This window comes from Prionailurus bengalensis, chromosome C2 (genome assembly GCF_016509475.1).
Source record: "Prionailurus bengalensis isolate Pbe53 chromosome C2, Fcat_Pben_1.1_paternal_pri, whole genome shotgun sequence".
Classification (NCBI taxonomy): Eukaryota; Metazoa; Chordata; class Mammalia; order Carnivora; family Felidae; genus Prionailurus; species Prionailurus bengalensis.
This window is the reverse complement of record NC_057350.1, coordinates 152,771,903-152,791,119: the sequence shown is the minus strand read 5'-3', so window position 1 is coordinate 152,791,119 and position 19,217 is coordinate 152,771,903. Positions and strand designations below refer to the sequence as shown.

The 19,217-nt window shown below is 52.7% G+C and overlaps 1 protein-coding gene across 2 annotated transcripts in view; it reads left to right on the top strand.

Annotated features, from left to right (window-relative positions):
• Nucleotides 1-19,217, top strand: part of TTC21A (tetratricopeptide repeat domain 21A) — a 36,121-nt gene that overhangs the window by 627 nt on the left and 16,277 nt on the right. The window contains exons 2-11 of one of the 2 annotated variants that reach the window (XM_043595707.1): nt 964-1,073; nt 1,608-1,718; nt 2,369-2,535; nt 3,914-4,036; nt 6,342-6,499; nt 11,226-11,310; nt 13,631-13,729; nt 14,710-14,902; nt 18,530-18,627; nt 18,796-18,996. In XM_043595707.1, the coding sequence (XP_043451642.1) occupies nt 1,679-1,718; nt 2,369-2,535; nt 3,914-4,036; nt 6,342-6,499; nt 11,226-11,310; nt 13,631-13,729; nt 14,710-14,902; nt 18,530-18,627; nt 18,796-18,996 (1,164 nt within the window). In that variant the 5' untranslated portion in view covers nt 964-1,073; nt 1,608-1,678. Of the gene's footprint in view, nt 1-943; nt 1,074-1,607; nt 1,719-2,368; nt 2,536-3,913; nt 4,037-6,341; nt 6,500-11,225; nt 11,311-13,630; nt 13,730-14,709; nt 14,903-18,529; nt 18,628-18,795; nt 18,997-19,217 lie in introns of both variants that reach the window. The other variant, XM_043595706.1, reaches the window with a different exon arrangement.

Genomic DNA, 19,217 nt, shown 5'->3' with positions numbered 1-19,217 from the left:
TGCGTCCCCCATCTCAGTTATGGCACCGCTGTTTGATCCTGGAGCCTTAACTGTAACCCATCTCAGGTCCTTTCTAATCAGCAGGAAATGTCAGCTCCTACATGTCTCCTGACATCCCCCACTGCTTTTTATCTCCTAGTCCAGAATCACCACCGTCCCTCCCCAGGCACCTGGAACAGTCCCCCCACCCCCACCCCCACCCCACATAGTTCTCTGCTTCACCTCTCTTCACGAGCAGTCCTTCACCAGAGCCATTGCTCATCCATCCACACGCACACACCCCCCCCACACACACATATGAACACATCCCTCCTCCCGCTTAAACCCGTTCTAGCTGCTTCCTATTACCCTGAGGATGATGTCTGAGCTCTTTCAAATGGCCCACGAGGCTGTTTACAACCCAACCACATCTCTCCCCAACCCCCGTACCCACAACCTTTAGGGGAAGTGAGACTTCACTTTGACATCTCAGCCCGTCTTACTGCATGACCTTTGTGAAGCCACACTGTGCATGGGCTTTAGCTTCTTTAACTGTGAAGGCTATGGAGAGAATAATGCATAGGATAATGGTTGGAAAGCCCTAGATACAGTTCCCAACAGGCGATTGACCCACAATAACTTGCAACTCTCACGAGTGGCGTCACCATTCTTATCATTTGTCCTCTCTCTTTCCCCTTATTCCCTTCCTGAGACAAAGCCTCAGTTGAATTCTCCATCACGTTGACCCATAATCTGTGGATAATTCACAAACACCTCCAGACTCCCTCCTAGGGAATGGCATGGAGTTGCTCTTGGGGCTGGGGAAGAACAGAATGAGGCCCGAATGTCCTTTCTCTCTTCCTTTTCCGGAACAGAGGAGGAGCAGGGAGCGGGGGAGAAAGTGGGTCAGAACCGAGACAGAGAAGGGACTGGGGCTGTTGCAGCCGTGACTTCCTCCCCACAGGCTGGGATCATTTACTACAGCCAGGAACAGTATTTCCACCACGTGCAGCAGGCTGCGGCCTTGGGCCTGGACAAATTCAGCAACGACCCCGTACTGCAGTTCTTCAAAACCTATGGGATCCTCAGAGAAGGTAAGGACTGGGCAGTGTCGGCCCCCCGACCTCAGGCACCAGCCCAGCACTGTCGCTCTGGCTCGGCCTGGATGCCTGCCTCCACCCCAGTCACCTTCCCACGGAAGAGGTCTTACGCTCAGTAGCTAGACTCCCAGGTTAATCCGCAGATGGCTGTGTGATCCCTATCTAGTTTGGGCGCTGGGGGATACATGTAATTTGTGGCTCTTGGGCAGCTGGCTGGGAATGCCCTGAGGCCGTTCTTCAGAAATGGCCCCCAGCCCGAAGTCCCAGCCTGCGATGACTCACAGGTACATCTGAGCTCCAAGCCCTCCAGCCGCCCCTTGCAGCCTGGACCCTGGTACCAACAGCCCCTTCAGGGAACTTGGGCCACTGGGGACGTTTGGGGCCAGTTAGCCCAATGATTCTGGCTGGAGCCAGGTGGTGCCAAGTCTCGGGTCAGCTCCGCGACGGGTTCCCACATGTCTGCCGCAGAGCGTCCTGCCCTCTGGGTCTGGAGCCCCAGAACGTAACCACGTGGGCTCTTCTTTGCAGAGCGCATCCAGGATGCCATCAGCAACCTGGAGAGCATCCGGCACCACCCAGACGTGTCCCTGTGCTCCATCATGGCCCTCATTTATGCTCACAAGTGCTGTGCAGCTGTCGGTGAGTGCGGCCGTGCCCAGCGGGGCAGAGACCGCCCCGCTCCAGGGATGCAGCCCCCAAGGGCCACCGCAGGAGATACGTGCCCCGGTGACAGCACATGCTGTTGGCCAGTGAGGAGGGGCTTCCATTCCCTCCCCCAGGGGCCTCAAGGAAGACCCGTGCCCAGGCCCGACTGAGTGGGAGCCATGCGCAGAGAGGGTGACAGCGGGAGGGGTCCTCCTTCCAGCTCCCAAGAGTTGGGAAGACACCCTCTTTCCTTCGCCAAGATCTTGATGAGGGCGAATCGAGTTGGTGTAAATAGTCCCACCCCTAATGTCCACCTCTCTAGAGGCAGGGAAAGATTCCAAGACGCTACGAACCACGATGTCCCCTCCCAGGATGGACTGTGGGCCTGAGGTAGGCGATTCAGTTTGGTCTGTCTGCTCAGCAAGCTGCCAGGCACAGAGGAGAAAAGATAAATCTCAGCCAGCAAAGCCAAGTGCGGGCGTGGGCGGCTCCTGGGGTTTCCAGCGCCTGGGCTCCTTGGAGTCTCCCGCGTGTTAGAGGAGGCTCACAGTGGCCAGAGAGGTCCCCGAGCCCTCAGTGCCTCCTGCGGGGCCAGGCCGCCCTGCTCACTCTGCCTTGCCCTCTCCCTCCTCCTGGATTCACAGACCGAGAAGCCGTTCAGGAGCTCGAGAACAGCCTGAAGGAAATCCGCAAGACAGCCGGCGGAACTGCCCTGTACTATGCTGGCCTCTTCCTCTGGCTCGTGGGCCACCGTGACAAGGCCAAGGAGTACATCGACCGCACGCTGAAAGTTTCCAGCAGCCCCAGAGAGGTACCTGCCTCGGGCATCATGAGGGCAGCAGCTGCAGAAAGCAGCATCCAAACACATCAGCCTGGGGTGACCGTTACTCCCCCCGGGGCACCCCGGGGACTGGGAGAGGGCCGCACCTGAGCACGGACGAGACCCTGGGTCTCACAGGGGCCCCCGCCCACGTTGTCTCAGGGTTCGGCCGAGTACACGCTGGCATGTGTCCGGAGTCTAATCTGCAGACAGGTGTTCCGTAGCCAGTGCTGTATATTTTTAAAATCTCGGATGAGTTGCTGACATTGAGAAACCAAAAGGTTTTTACCTAAAAGGCCAGATTTCCTGGTTCTTTTGGCAAACTAGATGAGCGGTCTCCACCGTGGGCCTACCTTGCCTTCTTGCAGGGGTCTGCTGGCCGTCAGCAGCGGCCCATACCGTGGATCGCATATTGGATCTCACATGCTGTGGATCTCACACGTGGGGGATCTCACACGTGGGGCATCTGTACTAATGGTAGAGTTTGAAGCCTCAATCTAGGCTCAGTCTAGTCACCACCGCAGCAGGGGTGATGTCACCCCCCCCCACCAAAGGGGTGAAAATTGTTTCCCGGAGGAGGGGGTGAAAAAAAATCTTACTATATAACACACAGAGGGGCGGGGGCAAAAAAAAAAAAAGTATAAAACACAGATTTACACACTACATAAACAGATAGTATATCTGTGATATTAAAATGTCTTGGAGGGAGGGGAAACGATTCGGGAAAATGTCTGGAAAGGCTCCTTAGGAGGAGAGTAACGGTACAGAGTGAGAAACCCTGGTCTAGGGCAGAGGGATGCTTCAGGGCAATGTGGTCCAACGACACCTCGGACCTCACCTCCCAGGCCCGGCTGCCTATCCAGCAGAGACTGGGTGAAGGCTGGAGCAGAACTGTCAAGGCCCCCGAGCTCACAATGGCCCCTGCTCATTCCTGCCTCCATGCAGGCCGGGCCCCGCGCTGGGCTAGGACATGGAGAGGGCTGGAGTGGTGGCCCCCTGATCCCAGTGTTGAGTAGACAGCCAATGACAAGACGGGTGGGAGTGTGTCAGTAGGGGTAGCAGAGCCACAGGGGTCCAGGGAAGGGCCCAAGCCCAGCCTGGAAGGTCACAGAAGGCTTCTGACAGGAGGGCCCTCCCAGGCTGAGCTTTAGAGACCAGTGGTAGTTGATGGGGTGAGGGGGCTTTGGTCAGGAGGGCTGGGCTGGGAAGGAGCAATCAGAGCGAAGTCCTGACAGTGAGAGAGAGCAGGGCCGCCCTGGAGTCTGCAAGTAGGTGTGCCTGGCAGGGCCTGGGGGTGGAGAGTGACAGGGGTCGGACAAGAGGCTCCGCGCGGCCAAGGACTTCATCTTCTGTCTTGTTCTGATCCCAGGGTTATGTGCTCAGAGGCTGGGTGGACCTCACCTCAGACAAGCCCCACATCGTGAAGAAATCCATCAAGTACCTGGAACAAGGAATGCAGGACGCCAAAGATGTGCTGGGGCTGATGGGAAAGGTGGGCAGCGGGGGACGGAGGCGGGGCGGGGGGTTGTCTCTGCCTGGGCCATTGGAGCCAAAGATCCACCGGGGGACTTCGGGCCAGACGCTCTGTCTCCAGGCCCTCTCCCGGCCGATGAGGAGCGGGGGCCCAGAGACAGTCAGGGTCACACGGCAGCCCAGGGCCCACTCGGTTCTCACAGTCCTTCTGGCACGGTGTGGGTTCCCGTCTCGTTCTGCATGGGTGGGGCGGGGGGGGGGGGTGTGGGTCTTCTCAGGGTCTGTCCTTTTGTCTCTGCCTCTCCTTTCTCACCCGTTAAATTCAATGGGCCGTAAGGGGAGGGAGGTGCGTTGCAAGTTTTATGTTTTCTGATCTCCACTTAAGTTCCTTTTTTCTTACGTGACCCTCACGGAATCAGCCTATGAGAGAAAAACTAGCCTCTTATTCCCTTCTCTTTGCGTATATCTTAGAAAAGTGAACGTGTCCTCATTTAAAAACAAAACAAAACAAAACAAAACAAAACAAAACAGAAGGCTACTAAAGTCAAAAGATGAATGATAACGACATCCTCAGCCCCCCTGCTCCAGACAACTCACGTGGCCATTTTAGGGCAGCGTCTCCCAGTCTTGCTTCTAGGCACGTGGTTCCGCATGTGCCCTCGCCGGGCCTTCTGGGAAGCAGGAGCCAAGGGGATCCTGGAGCAGGAGGTTTATCGGGGGGCGCCCTTGGGACCAGCACCTGCGGGGAAAGGGACAGGAGCAGGGCTGGGTGACAGAAGTGGCTTCGTGACACGGCGCAGGCCTCAGCCGAGTCGGGGTTCTAGGGCTGGGGCGGCCCCTCCCTGACTATGTGCTGGATGGGGGCTACCCCCTGGGGACGGGTGTGACCTGGCAGGAGGCCACTTCCTTTAGCCACGGATGACCCCACAGGGGTCAGCTGTCAGCTGCCAGCTCTCCTGGTCCTGAAAGGGTTCCCACTGAGCACCTCCGCAGGGCAGGAGATAGCGTTGTTTGGTATGCTTAATATTGACATCTTTAATATGTTTCATACAGCTGTAATCACAGGGCATCCTGTCATTTGGTTCCCTTTTCTTCACGTAAGATTCCACCATATGTAAATGTCACCTTGAACATCTCCATCAAGCCAGTCCCCTGTTGCCTGGGCCCAATATAATTTGTCACCCCAATCTCCTGTTGTTTGGACCGTGACATCGTCTACAGTTTATACTTAGAGTGCTGCAGTGGGGTCCCTGGGTGGCTCAGTCGGTTAAGCGTCCGACTCAGGATCTCACGGTTCATGGGTTCGAGCCCCGCGTTGGGCTCTGTGCTGACAGCCCAGAACCTGGAGCCTGCTTCGGATTCGGTGTCTCCCTCTCTCTCTGCTCCTCCCCGACTCACACACACACACTCTCTCTCTCTCTCTCAAAAATAAATAAACATTAAAAAGAAAGAAAGAAAGAGGTCTGCAGTGAGCACATGTATGCATAAACCTTCATCTAGAACAGTCCTCCTCTTGTTCTTAATAAGTCGTGGAAGGGCGGGTTGCCGAAGGTCTAACAAAAGCTCCCCTCAGAGCCCAGTTTCAAGTCCTTTGGGAGCAGTGCCCTCTGCCCCTCAGGCACATGTCGTGCCTCCCTCAGGAGAACCTGGTGGCTGACACTGGCCTGCAGAAGCCAAACTCTGGCCCAGGGGGCCCTGACAGAGAAAAACAAGACGCTTTTTAAGGGGGCTACCTGCAAGCACTAGCCGCCCCTGGGCCTGGGTGAGCGGTTTTCAGCGATAAGCTTGAAGAAAGCGAACGGGGTTCAGCATCTGACTTCGGCTCAGGTCATGATCTTGCAGTTCGTGACTCCGAGCCCCGCACGGGGCCCTCCGCTGTCAGTGCAGATCCTCTGTCCCCCTCTCTCTGGCCCTCCCTCACTTCACACCCTCTCTCTCTCTCAAAAATAAACATTAAAAAAAAAAAAAAAAAAAAGAAATTTAGAAAAGAAAGCGAATGGGAAACGAGTGGGCCGTTGGTGGAACTCAGAAGTGCCCGGCACCCCCGGGCCTCCCTCTAGCGGGTCCCCTCGCGTGGCCCTGCTGGATCCCACGCCTGCTCGGGGCTCACCCGTCTCCCTGGAGCCCCTGCCTTGCCTGTCCAGGAGCCCAAGATTGCTGTGGACCCTGATTTGTCGCTCTGAGCGCTGACTGCTTCCCCAGGGGCTTCGAGGGGGCCTACAGTGCCCACGTGTCAGGCTCTGCTCCTGTCCTGGCAGAAACACTGACACCGCCCCCTCCCTCCGTGGGCACCGATGGAGACTCCTCTCTTGGGCTTTCAACAGGCGACATACTTCATGCTGCAGCAGAACTACTCGGAGGCCCTGGAGGTGGTGAACCAGATCACCGGCACCTCGGGGAGCTTCCTGCCCGCCCTCGTCCTAAAGATGCGGCTGTTCTTGGCTCGGCAGGACTGGGAGCAGGCGGTAGAAACAGGACACAGGTGAGGGGCGGGGGTCGCTTCCTTTCTTTGCCAGCCGAGGGCGCTGATAGGGTCCCATCGTACGAGCTGGGGAGATGGAGACGCCATGTATTTGACCGAAGACAAAAAAGTGACTATTGTTGACAGTGGAGCTATGAATGGTGATGCGATCACATGGGGAGGGCAGGGAGGATGCGGTCTGATGGACACACAGAGAAATGGGCATTATCTAGAGGCACGAGCTGATCGTGTAGGAGGGCGCTGGAGGGAACGACCCAAAGAATCCAAAGCAGCCAGGTTATGGGACGACAAGCAGTTGTCTCTAAGGAGAGGAGGGCAGGGGGGAGTAAAGGGACCGGTGCACTATTTAATTGTTTTCAACTACGGGTATGATATACTGTGATAAAAGCTTCAGGGGGAGAGGTCCCCGGTGACTTAGCTGAGGCTGGGCACGTCAGCCAGACGGCCAGCTCTAGGGAGTCCCTGGGCCACGTGGAAGCCAGGCACCTCGTCAGGGTGACCTGGGAGCGCTGTCCTCGTCGATAGAAAACAAGACCACTTCAGGGGAAGGGTTGTCTGATGGAAGGTTTTCTGAGGATGGGATTTTCTAGATAAACCGAAGCCTCTCTCTTTAAACTCTTAGCGCCTCAACTATTTCTATTAAGTAATTCTAAATGTTCTCCCCCAAAGAGAGTCGCAGGCTAATTTTATTTTTTTTTCCCGAGCGATCACAAGTTATCACTGTGAAACGTTACTGAATTGTGGTAATACACCCCACACAGTTCAAGAACAAAACAAATCGCAAGCAGACCCCTTGCCCCGCTGTGGACGGATGGTAATTTCTCTCATGATCTTCACTGATATCTGCGTCTCCGAGAGAGGCGGCCGGTCACAAATGAACGGGAATTTCTGCCAGCTCGGCCCGCGGGGGCCCCCACGTGCAGTGCCTGTGTGGGCCTGGCTGATGCCTGGCCAGTGTCCTTGGCGGGAGCTGGCTCAAGAACTTGCTCTGGAGGCCTGGCCTTCGGCCAGCGGGATACCTGGGGACACCTGGCCGAAAGCCACAACCTCAGTGTGCACCACCTCCCTCGCCCAGCCCCCCTGCCCCGGTGTTTAGTGCCAAAGGGCTGAGGCCCACACCCGATGCCTGCCCTCCTGGAGGTTTTCCCAGGTAGTGGTGCTCCCAGAACTTATCTTTTTAAGTTTGTTTGTTGGTTTAAGTAATCTCTACGCCCAGCGTGGGGCTTGAACTCACCACCCCAAGATCAAGAGTCTCATGCTTTTCACACTGAGCCAGCTGGGCGCCTAGCCCCCATTGCCTTTTTTTTTTTTTTTTTTAAATCTCTGCCCCCCTCTAGGTGTGTTTCTCTTTCCATCCCTAATATTATTTATTTTTCCCTGTCCTCTTGTTTTCCTTCGTCAACATTAGAATAAGTATTTCTTTTATTAGTCTTTTCAAAAACTTTTTTTTTTATGCTTATTTTTAAGAGAGACAGAGCAGGAGCAGGGGAGACAGGGAGAGAGGGAGACACGGAGAAAGAGAGAGAGAGACACGGGGCGGGGGGAGACACAGAATCTGAAGCAGGCCTCAGGCTCCCGATGTGGGGCTCGAACTCAAGAACCATGAGTTCATGACTTGAGCCAAAATCAGACGCGTAACCGACTGAGTCGCCCAGGAGCCCCCTTATTGGTCTTTCTAAAGATGCAGCTTTGAGTTTTGTTAATGGTCTCTACCGCATCTCTGTTTTCTACTTCATTAATGTCTGCTCTTTATGATTTCCAGCGACTTCTTCCTTTGGGGCTGTTCTGCTCTTGTTGGATCAAGGGCTGTTCAACTCTTGAGGTGGATGCCTGGCTGACCCATTCTCAATCTTCTTTTAGAATATCAGTGTGTACGTCTGTGGATGTCCCTCAAGGCACGATTTTTAGTAGTATCTACACATCTGGATGCATATATTTTCAGGATCATTTTGGCTCTAAGAATTTTCTAATAACCACTCTGATTCTTCTTTAGTGCATAAGTTATTTAAAAGTTTTTTGGGGGGAGACATCTGGATGGCTCAGGCGGTTGAGCATCAGACTCTTGATCTCAGCTCAGGTCACGATCTCAGGGTCATGGGATCGAGACCAGCTTTGTGCTGAGCACTGAGCTTGCTTGGGATTCTCTCTCTCTCTCCCTCTCTCCCTCTCTCCCTCTCTCCCTGTCTCCCTCTCCCTCTGCCCTTCCCCTGTTGGTTCTCTCTCTCTCTTTAAAACAAAATTTTTTAGGAGAGCCTGGGTGGCTCAGTCGGTTAGGCAACTGACTTGGGTTCAGGTCATGATCTCACGGCTCGTGGGTTCGAGCCCCGCATCAGGCTCTGTGCTTAGAGGTCAGAGCCTGGAGCCTGCTTCAGGTTCTGTGTCTCCCTTTCTCTCTGTTCCTCCCCTGCTCGTTCTCTGTCTCTCTCTGTCAAAACTAAATAAACATTAAAAAAATTTTTTCTAAATAAATAATTTTTTTTTTAATTTTAAGTTTTATTTAAATATCCAAATGTGTTTGGTGAGTACCTTCAGAATCACCATGAATGGTTAGAACTGTTTGAATGTTAACTGTGCCTATCTAATCATGTTAGAATTTTGTGTGTTCATTAGAGTAACACTCTTTTTTCTAATGTTTATTTGAGAGAGAGAGAGAGAGAGTGTGTGTGTGTGTGTGTGTGTGTGAGAGAGAGAGAGAGAGAGTTGGGGAGGGGCAGAGAGAGAGGGAGACACAGAATCGGAAGCAGGTCCCAGGCTCTGAGCGGTCAGCACAGAGCCCGACGCGGGGCTCGAACTCACAACCTGTGAGATCATAACCTGAGCTGAAGTTGGACACTTAACCACCCAGGCGCCCCTAAAGTAACCCTCTATTAAGCAGAAGGCCATCCCTGACCAGGCTGAAAAATATATGAAGTTTCCTATAAAGAAACAGAACATCGAAAACCCCACAGTACGTATGACCAGAAACCGCATGTTCACAATGAAACGCATGATGGAAAGCGAGGTTCTCTTTCCATCTGACAGCACGGATTGCCCCCTAGGCACCTCTCCACCACCCCAGGACCATGGTACGATAATCACGCCTGTGTTCACTGCAACATGAATGGCCTCTGTCACAAAGACACCCCAGACATATGACTTAAATAACGTGAAAGGTTATTCCTCTGCCAGGTAAAAGTTCGGGTGGTTGCCCAGGACAGGGGCAGCAACTTCACTCTGGAGGGTCCCGCGCCCCTTCTTTCTGCCACTCTACCTAGGATGCGGCTCGCATGGCCCACATGACAGCCAGTAGGAAGGAGGAAAGAGAAGAAATGGAAGGCATATGCTGTGAGGGTACAGCTGGACGTCACATGGGGCACTTGCATTCACATCCTGTTGGCCAGAACTTAGTCACAGGGCCACACCTAAGCTGCAGGGGGAGGCTAGGAGATGTAGTGTTTATTCTGGGTAGCAAGTGCCCAGCCAAGTGGGGAGTTCTATTTTGTTTGTTTGTTTGTTTGTTTGTTTTAAGTAGGCTCCTCACCAAGCACGGAGCCCAACACAGGGCTTGAACTCACAGCCCTGAGCTCAAGACCTGAGCTGAAGGGACACCTGGGTGGCTCATTGGTTAAGCATCTGACTCTTGATCTCAGCTCAGATCTTTTTTTTTTTTTTTTTCAATGTTTATTTATTTTTGCACAGAGAGAGACAGAGCATGAACGGGGGAGGGGCAGAGAGAGAGGGAGACACAGAATCGGAAACAGGCTCCAGGCTCTGAGCCATCAGCCCAGAGCCCGATGCGGGGCTCAAACTCACGGACCGCGAGATCGTGACCTGGCTGAAGTCGGACGCTTAACCAACTGCGCCACCCAGGTGCCCCTCAGATCTTTTTTTTTTATGAATATAATTTATTGTCAAATTGGCTTACAAACAACACCCAGTGCTCATCCCAACAAGTGCCCTCCTCAATGTGCATCACCCACTCTCCCCTCTCCCCCCCCGCCACGCACCCTCAGTTTGTTCTCTGTATTTAAGAGTCTCTTGTGGTTTGCCTCCCTCCCTGTCTGTTTTTTTTTCCCCTTCCCCTCCCCCATGGTGTTCTGTTAAGTTTCTCAAGATCCACATATGAGTGTAAACATGTATCTGTCCTCCTCTGACTGACTTATCAGCATAATACCTTCCAGTTCCATCCATGTTGCTGCAAATGGCATGATTTCATTCTTTCTCATTGCCAAGTAGTATTCCATTGTATATATAAACCACATCTTCTTTATCCATTCGTCAGTTGATGGACATTTAGGCTCTTTCCATCATTTGGCTATTGTTGAGAGTGCTGCTATAAACATTGGGGTACAAGTGCCCCCGTGCCTCAGCACTCCCGTATCCCTTGGGTAAATTCCTACCAGTGCTATTGCTGGGTCATAGGGTAGATCTATTTTTAATTTTTTGAGGAGCCTCCACACTGTTTTCCAGAGCGTTAGCTCAGATCGTGATCTCAGGATCATGAGTTCAAGCCCTGGTCTCCCTCCACGCTGGGGGTGGAGCCTATTAAAAAAAAAAAAAAGATCTGAGATGAAATCAAGAGTCAGACACTTCACCTACTGAGCCTCCCAGGTGCTGCCCTGGGAGTTCTGTTATTAGAAGGAGAAGGGTAGAATGGATAATACAAGACAATCAGAAGTGGCTGCCACATCACCCTGGCCTTGCCTGTGAATACTCTCGATTCATGGGGCTCCTCTTCCTATTTCAGAATCCTAGAAAAAGATGAAAGCAATATTGACGCCTGCCAAATCCTAGCTGTGCATGAACTTGCGAGAGAAGGAAACATAACCATAGTAAGTTCTTTCAAGACTCAGGAGTCAGACCTTGAAACACGCACAGCCTGAGAGAAAGCCCTCTTAGTGCCCTCATCCCCAGGGTCTTGGAGGGTGCTCCCTGGATCTCAGCTCCTCCCTCCCTCCCTCCCTCCCTCCCTCCTACTCCGTCAAGGGGAAGTCCTCTGGTTTGCTCTTTGGGTCGGCAGTGAAGTTGACTGTGGTTCAGGTTCACCTGGATAAGCCTTGGGATCCTCACTCATAAAGTGAAGAAAATCCCCACCACTTTGTGAGGTTGTTATAAGGATTAAACGGGGTGACAAACGGGACAGCTTGGAACAGTGCCTGATGTCATGAAATGCCATTTTTATTTTTAAAAAAAAAATTTTTTTAACATTTATTTATTTTTGAGACAGAGAGAGACAGAGCATGAACGGGGGAGGGGCAGAGAGAGAGGGAGACACAGAATCGGAAGCAGGCTCCAGGCTCTGAGCCATCAGCCCAGAGCCCGACGCGGGGCTCGAACTCACGGACCGCGAGATCGTGACCTGAGCGAAAGTCGGACGCTTAACCGACTGAGCCACCCAGGCGCCCCATGAAATGCCATTTTTAAAAAAAAATTTTTTTAAGTCAATAAATGTTTATGTAAGGATTTTCACATGTGATTCCTTCCACTGCCAATCACCATAGTTCCTCCTAAGTCCAAATCTAATCTTCAAAATAACCCAGAGTTCTTTCTGTTGGGCATCTTTGATCTCCACTTGAATATGGACGTACCTCAAAAATTCCCCACCTGTAATCTTGGGGATCCAATTTTTGTACTTTAGGGGTCAGAGTAGATACATCTGCCTCGTTCTCAATTTCAAACAGCCTCTGAATGTGAATGAGTCCAAATCATATTCACCCCTCAACCAGCACACCCTAGAATTGTACAGATTGTTGGGATACTCCACTACCTAAGATTTTTTAAATTTGTTAGGTCTTTCGCAGAGTTTTAGCAGATAGATGTCTTGTCGAACACATAGTTCTGTGAATAAAGGAAACCCCACATATACTCTATTAGGTGTTTCCAATGATGTAGGTCTGCCGAAAAAGCAGGTATTGGCCAGGTAGAGCCTAGCCCCAAACTTGCTCCTAAGCCCTGTAGTGTTCCACAGAAACCCAAAACAGCCCCCAAACACAGAAACACTTCTTCGTGAAAACCTCAATACCAGGATAGGTTTTTATCTTTAAGAAGAGTTTGCATTCTCACCCTATAACATTGCCTTTTGAGTAAATACACTGCTTCTGTGAAAAGCGTGACAAATCAGGAGTCGCTAAGGGGTCATGATAGCAAGAAGAAGCTTCCGGTTCCTTCTGCGCAGCTCTGAGATTGTGCGTTTTGTGCGGTGGGGTGAGACAGAGGGTACAGTCCATGTTTAGAAGGAACCCTCAAAAGAGGCCCCAGCACCATCGCTGGGTAGGAACCAGAGAACAGATGGGCCTGTCTTCAACTTCATGCAACCCAGGAGCCTTGGGCAGGCCTTCCAGGGGCCTGAGGGTTAATCCTAGGGGCAGAGTTGTCTGAATGCCCGTCCTTCACCCCCCACCTCTCCCTGGCCCAGGCTGCTCAGTGCTAAGCTTGCTTTGCACTGACTGAGCAGAGTAGACCTGCCCCATCCGGGGTTTCACTCCTGGCACTTCTTTGCAACCGGGAACTAAGAACTCCCCACTCCTCGCTCCTCGGTAGGGAATGGACAGAGGAGTCAACCAGAAAGGACAAAGGCTTTGGAGTCAGTCACCCGGTTGGCTGAGTGACCTCAAGCAAATTACCTAACCTTTCTGACCCTCTGTCTGCTGGACTGGACAATTCAGACAGCTCTATTGACTTCCAGGGCCTTTGAGAGGATTCACTGGCATGACAAGGGGGCACCAGTGTGGTGACTCATGTCACCATGGAGCAGAGGCTCGAGGCCAGGGACTCGCCATGACCATCTGCTCTTGGGCCAGCCCAGGTGATGTGCCGCCGGCCTGGTCAGCCGCTGTGTGGGCACCATGACAGCTGGCTTCTGGCTCTGGCCGGGTGGGTCCGAAAGGGCAACTTTTCTTCGCAAATCCATGAACAAAGGGGCACTGCCAGCTCTTAGGTGCATAAGCTCCTGAAAGTTCCACTACAGGGCTTTGAAATCATACTGGTGCCTGGGCCCACCCCAGTCCAGTTGAACCCAAATCTCTGGGCTGGCCTCTGGGCATGGGTGTTTTAAGATCTCCCAGGGGGTGCTAAGGGACGGCGGGGTTGTGAACCTCTGCCCAGCTTCCACTTTATATATTGCCTCTGACGTTGTCTGTTTTGTCCCCACAGGCTGCCAATCATGTTAGAAACCTGATTAAGGCACTGGAGACAAGAGAGCCCCAAAATCCAAACCTCCATCTTAAAAAAATCCTTGTGGTTAGCAGGCTGGTAAGAAGGCTCCTTTCCAGGTTCCTGAAATCGTGCTTCTGGCCGGGTGTTCCTAAGGGGAGTCCTATGCCCCCCCCCGGGAGCCCCCCGGGGACCCTGCCCTCCCCTCTTTGGCTCCAACTTGGCCTCTCAGGCCGATGGCCCATACCTAGCGGCCCCTACCCGCCTCTGAACAACACCTGTGTCTCATACACTCCGTTTCCTTGGCCCGGATGTCACTCAGGGACGCTGTAAAGATCAGAGCCATTGGGTCTGACAGTGCTTTTAGAGTAGGAGGCTCCTTATTTGGGGGAAGAGAGCAGTGTTGTGGCTGTTACACGGCAGAGCTATGCCTGCCTCTAGCTCGGGGTGCCAGGGCACCCAACTGCCATATTGTCTCTCTGTGGAAGTGACCTGGAAAGTCGGGCCTGCCCGCACCCCCTCTGCCATCAGGCAGGTGCAAACAGACCAGGTCGCCAAACAGTCTGTCTCTGTCAGACCCTTCAGCCCCAAAGCACATTGACTAGAAGGAGTTGCTGCAAAATCTGGGGTGGCTGTGGGGCCTCAGGAACCAGAACCGTGCGGTTGAATGCCACTGGGACGCCATCCCTCCCTCAGGGACACACACCTGTGTCTGCTTCTCTGTGCTCGTTCTCCACACACGGCCGGGAACATGGCTGCCCTCGGGGCCACATCCCCCCAACAGGGCACAAAGGGCTCTGCCCCCCCTTCAGTTTTTGAAAAACTTCTTGGCGACTCAGACAGGAGGTGGGCCCTTTGGAGGGCCCCGTTCCTGGAGGCAAATTCCACAGATGTGGCCAGTGTGAGGCTTTGGAAGCTGGACAAGTGCACAGCCCCGGCTATATGGGTCATGGGCCCCTCTTAGTCTCTCCTAAGCACCCGAAACGGGACTGCCAAAGTGTCCCCCATTTCTGACACGGCCTTGCTCGGACAAGCTGGACTGACGGGTCTCCCTATTCCCACATGTCCGTTCCTTGCAGTGTGGAAGGCACCAGGCGATTCTGCAGCTGGTGTGTGGCTTCATTGAGCGCACATTCGTGGCCACAGCCGCCTACGCCCACGTGGCCACAGAGCTGGGCTATCTCTTCATCCTACAGGACCAAGTGAAGGAGGCATCTCTGTGGTACTCGGAGGCCATGAAATTGGATGAGAGCAGTGTGGCTGCCTTGACAGGTCTATGCGGTCCGGGCAAGGGAGGGGGTGGGGGTGCGGGAAGGCAGGTCGCAAGGTAGCCTCCGTGGGTCCAGAAGAGAGGCGCTGGGAAGCATCTTCCCTAGAGGGTGTGTGAGTTTTGGAGTACATTGTATGATGGGGTGCCATTCCATGAATTGGTGTCTGTTTGAGAGAGAGAGAGAGAGAGAGAGAGAGAGAGAGAGAGAGTGTGTGTGTGTGTGTGTGAGAGAGAGAGAGTGGGGGAGGGGCAGAGGGAGTGAGGGAATCTCAAGCAGGCTCCACATGTGGGGCTCGATCCCACAACCCTGGGGTCATGACCTGGGCCGAAATCAAGAGTTAGGCACTCAACCAACTGAGTCACCCAGGCACCCCGTGAATCAGCAAGCATAGATGTAAGAGACACAGGAACTGTCAGAGTGTGGCCACAGCCACTCGGATCTGCATCAGACCTCCGATGTCCACACTGTGACCCCCTGGAGGACCAGCAGCCTGCCCCTTCCGCTCGGGGACCCTGCCTCTTCTCAGGCCCGGCAAGGCCAGTGGTGGAGAGGGTCCCAGTCCGGGAGCACCCCAACCCAAAGCCCCTAGACTCTCCCTCTGCAGGCCCTGAGCTGAAAGGCCACCAGAGCAATAGTTTTGAGAGTTTTACTTCCCTGTCTGTCCAGAGGCCCGCCCACCCCGCTCTAGAGAAAGGTCAGTAAATTTCCCAGACCCCAATTTTCATTTTACACATTTTGTTTTTAAGCCTTCAAATCTACGGCGTCTGGTGAACTCTGAACCAGCAACTTAATTTTGGTTGAGGAAACTGTATGGTCCCAGGCTCAAGGCAGGCTGGCTCCTTGCCCCAGCTCTCAGGAGCCGTGTCTTTTGGGTCCAGCCACTTCTCTCTATGGTCCAGGCTCTTTGCCAGCACAGCACGGTTATCTGAGAGGTTGTTCACGTCAGCTGACCCGTGAGCCCATGCATCTTCCTCCACTTCCAAACCCATAAAATCCTGGAAGACGTTTTGAAAAGATAACGCAGCCCCAGAAAGAGAGAAAGCTGCCTTTGGTGGACCAGAAACTTTGAGAACGTCACATTTCTAGAGGATACAAAACAGATAGCATCAAAAGTAAGGAAATGACAAGCCATTCTGGAAAGCCGTATGCCAACATGGTACACAGACGGGGCAGCTAAAGAAACGAGCAGACCCGTTTTCTCCCAAAGAGCTCCAAGAAAAACAAAAGTTGACAAATAACAAGGGGCGCCTGGGCGACTCAGTCGGTTGAGTGTCTGACTCTTGGTTTCGGCTCAGGTCATGATCTCACGCTTTGTGAGATTGAGCCCCCTCGGGCTCTGCGCTCCCAGCGCCTGCTGGGCATTCTCTCTCTCCCTCTCTCGCCTCTCTTTCTCACTCTCTCTTTCTCAAAATAAAAAAAATAAACATTAAAAAAAAAAAGCAAGCTCATGGTCGCTGGAGGCTGGGAGCTACACAAGCCACGGGGCAGTCAGCGAGATGACAGGGGGACCAGAGAATGGAATCAAGGAGACCTTTCAAGGCGGTGGGGCAGGAGGGAGCAGAGCAGAGCCCCTGTTTCCCACCACCACCAGGGACATGAAGGACAAAAAGACTTGCTCCACACACAGGCCACACCCCCTAGGACAGCCCCCACCCAGCTCAGTCCTTCCCCACTTCCTCATTCAGGGGAGCCCCCTCGCCAGTCAGCCAGAAGGGAAGTCCAGGGCCCAGAAAAACAGTGACCTTAACAATTTGGGAAATCTGCCTCAGCTGCTAATACTCATCAGTCTAGTCCGTTTGTAAATCTGCTAACAGTTTGAAAGAGGGGCCAAGTGGACCATGCAAAGCCAAGGCCCTCTGAGGAGCCAAGTTTAAAGCCAGATACAGAAAAGACTTCGCCACCCCCCACTAAAACACCAGGGTTTTCAGAGGCTACAATGTCAGTCAATAAGTAAAGAAGAGGCTACTATGGCAAAGATTGTAGAGAACGAAAAAGTTACTGAACATTACAAATAACGATTGCAAAGTAAATTAACTCCATAGATGAGCCAAATAGCAGGATGCATATAAGTGAAAAACCAGGATGTTCATTAGGAAGACAGTCAGGAATAAATACACCAAAATGACCAAGAAATATCTATAAAAGAGATCCCTCTTTTATAGTAGTAGGAATAGAAGGATTTGTCTTCCCAAACTCAAAACACATTACAGAACGCCAGTAGGTAATTAAGTCAGCTCCAGGTCAATGCTGGAGTAAACAAGAACAGAAACAGGTCTTACAAATAAAGTGACATTTCAAACCAATATGGCGGTAGGTTTCAACAATTCATGGTTGGACATCTGGCTATCCAGTATGAAAAATGTAAAGGGAAGTTCCCAGCTCACGCCATATTCAGAGATAAACTTCAGGGGCGCCTGGCTGGCTCAGTTGGTAAAGCATGTGACTATTAATCTTGAGGTCGTGAGTTCAAGCCCCACATCAGGGGTAAAAATTATTTTAAAAAATGTTTTTTTAATTTAAAAGCTCCAGGTGAACTAAACATTTAAACATAAAAGTTCAGCTGGACTTGGGTTCCCTGGAGGAAACTCAGAAGCCCTAAAAGAAAATATTTTACGGATCTATGTAAAACTTTAGAACTAATGGATGGCAAAAGACAGTGAAAAATAGTTAAAAGGTGAATGGCAAACTGGTAGAAAATGTTTGCTATAAAGGGTTAATAATCTTAATATTTATGAAGAGAAAACAAATCGCCCTAAAATAAAATCAGGCTAGGGGCGCCTGGGTGGCTCAGCCGGTTAAGCGTCTGACTTTGGCTCAGGTCATGATCTCACGGTTCGTGGGTTCAAGCCCCGCATCGGGCTCTGTGCTGACAGCTCAGAGCCTGGAGCCTGCTTCAGAACCTGTGTCTCCTTCTCTCTCTCTCCTTCTTCCCTCCCCCGCTCGTGCTCTGTCTCTGTCTCTCAGAAATAAATAAAAATTAAAAAAAAAAAAAAGAATCAGGCTAAAGCTAGGTACAGGAGATTCACAGGAGAAAAGAAAGGGGCATTAAATGTATGGAAAAATGCTCCTTTCCCCTCTTGGTAAAAAAAAAGGAACTAAAATGAGTTGTTTTTCACGTTTTCACTGGCAAAGAGTAAAGCACGTCGTGGAGGTTGTGGGGAAAGGCTACTTTCAAATTCTTGGCAGTAACACTAATTCAAACATCTCCAGAGGACAAGTTGGCCTTATCTATCAACATTTTAGATATACACGCCCTTTGACCAATCAACTCGACTGCAGGAATTAGAACGCGGAAATATGTTTACCGTGGCACTGGAGCATTTAAGCATCGAAAGCAAACTAGATGCGAAATGAGGTGTCCTTCAACGGGGCAGTAGTTAAATAAAATGTCCCAGCCACGGTGCATGGTTAAAGGCAGAGCACGAGCTAGGGATATGCTTCCCTGCCTGCCTCGTGCCTCGAATTCTTTACCAGGAGCGAGCATCGCTCTTTACGTTTGCGGAGATGTTGGGAAAGGCCCCCTGCACAGCCGCCCGTCCTTCCGCTGTCTCATCCCTGCTCTTGGCCCGAGGGCCTGCCGGCTCCGTGTCCGAGCTGGCTCCTCACGCTTGTCCTGCCCCGTTCCCAGGGATCATCTGGTGCCAGATCTTGGACGGCCACCTGGAGGAGGCTGAACAGCAGTTGGAATTTATGAAGGAGGTGCAGCAGTGTCTCGGAAAGTCTGAGGTCAGAGCTCCCTGGGGACGCGGGCCGCTCCAGGCTTGTGTCCCCGGCCCTCCCCTCGCCCCAGTTTCCGGCACCCAGCGGCCAACAGGGCCCGGACTCCTGCTTTGCGCTCGCCTCCCCACGGCCCCGGCTGGCGTTGGTGCTGAGACCTGGGCTTGCCTCCCCCAGGTGCTGGTTTTCCTCCAGGCCCTTCTGGCGTCCAGGAAGCACAAGGGGGAGCAGGAGGCCACCCGGCTCCTGAAGGAGGCTGCGGGGCTGCACTTCGCCGGCATGCAGGGCCTCCCCCTGGGCTCTGAGTACTTTGAAAAGCTGGACCCCCTCTTCCTGGTCTGCATCGCCAGGGAGTACTTGCTCTTCTGCCCCAAGCAGGTTAGAGGAAGTCCCATCTGCACGGCGGGGGTCTGGAGCATAGGCCTGGACGGGGGCAAAGACCTCGTCTGGCCCTGCCAGCAGGCGGCTCTGAGCCCCTGAAGTTCAGGGACCCATTGCTTTTCAATTTTTTTTTTTAATGTTTATTTATTTTCGAGAGACTGAGAGAGACAGAGCGTGTGCCGGGGAGGAGCAGAGAGAGAGAGAGAGAGAGAGAGAGA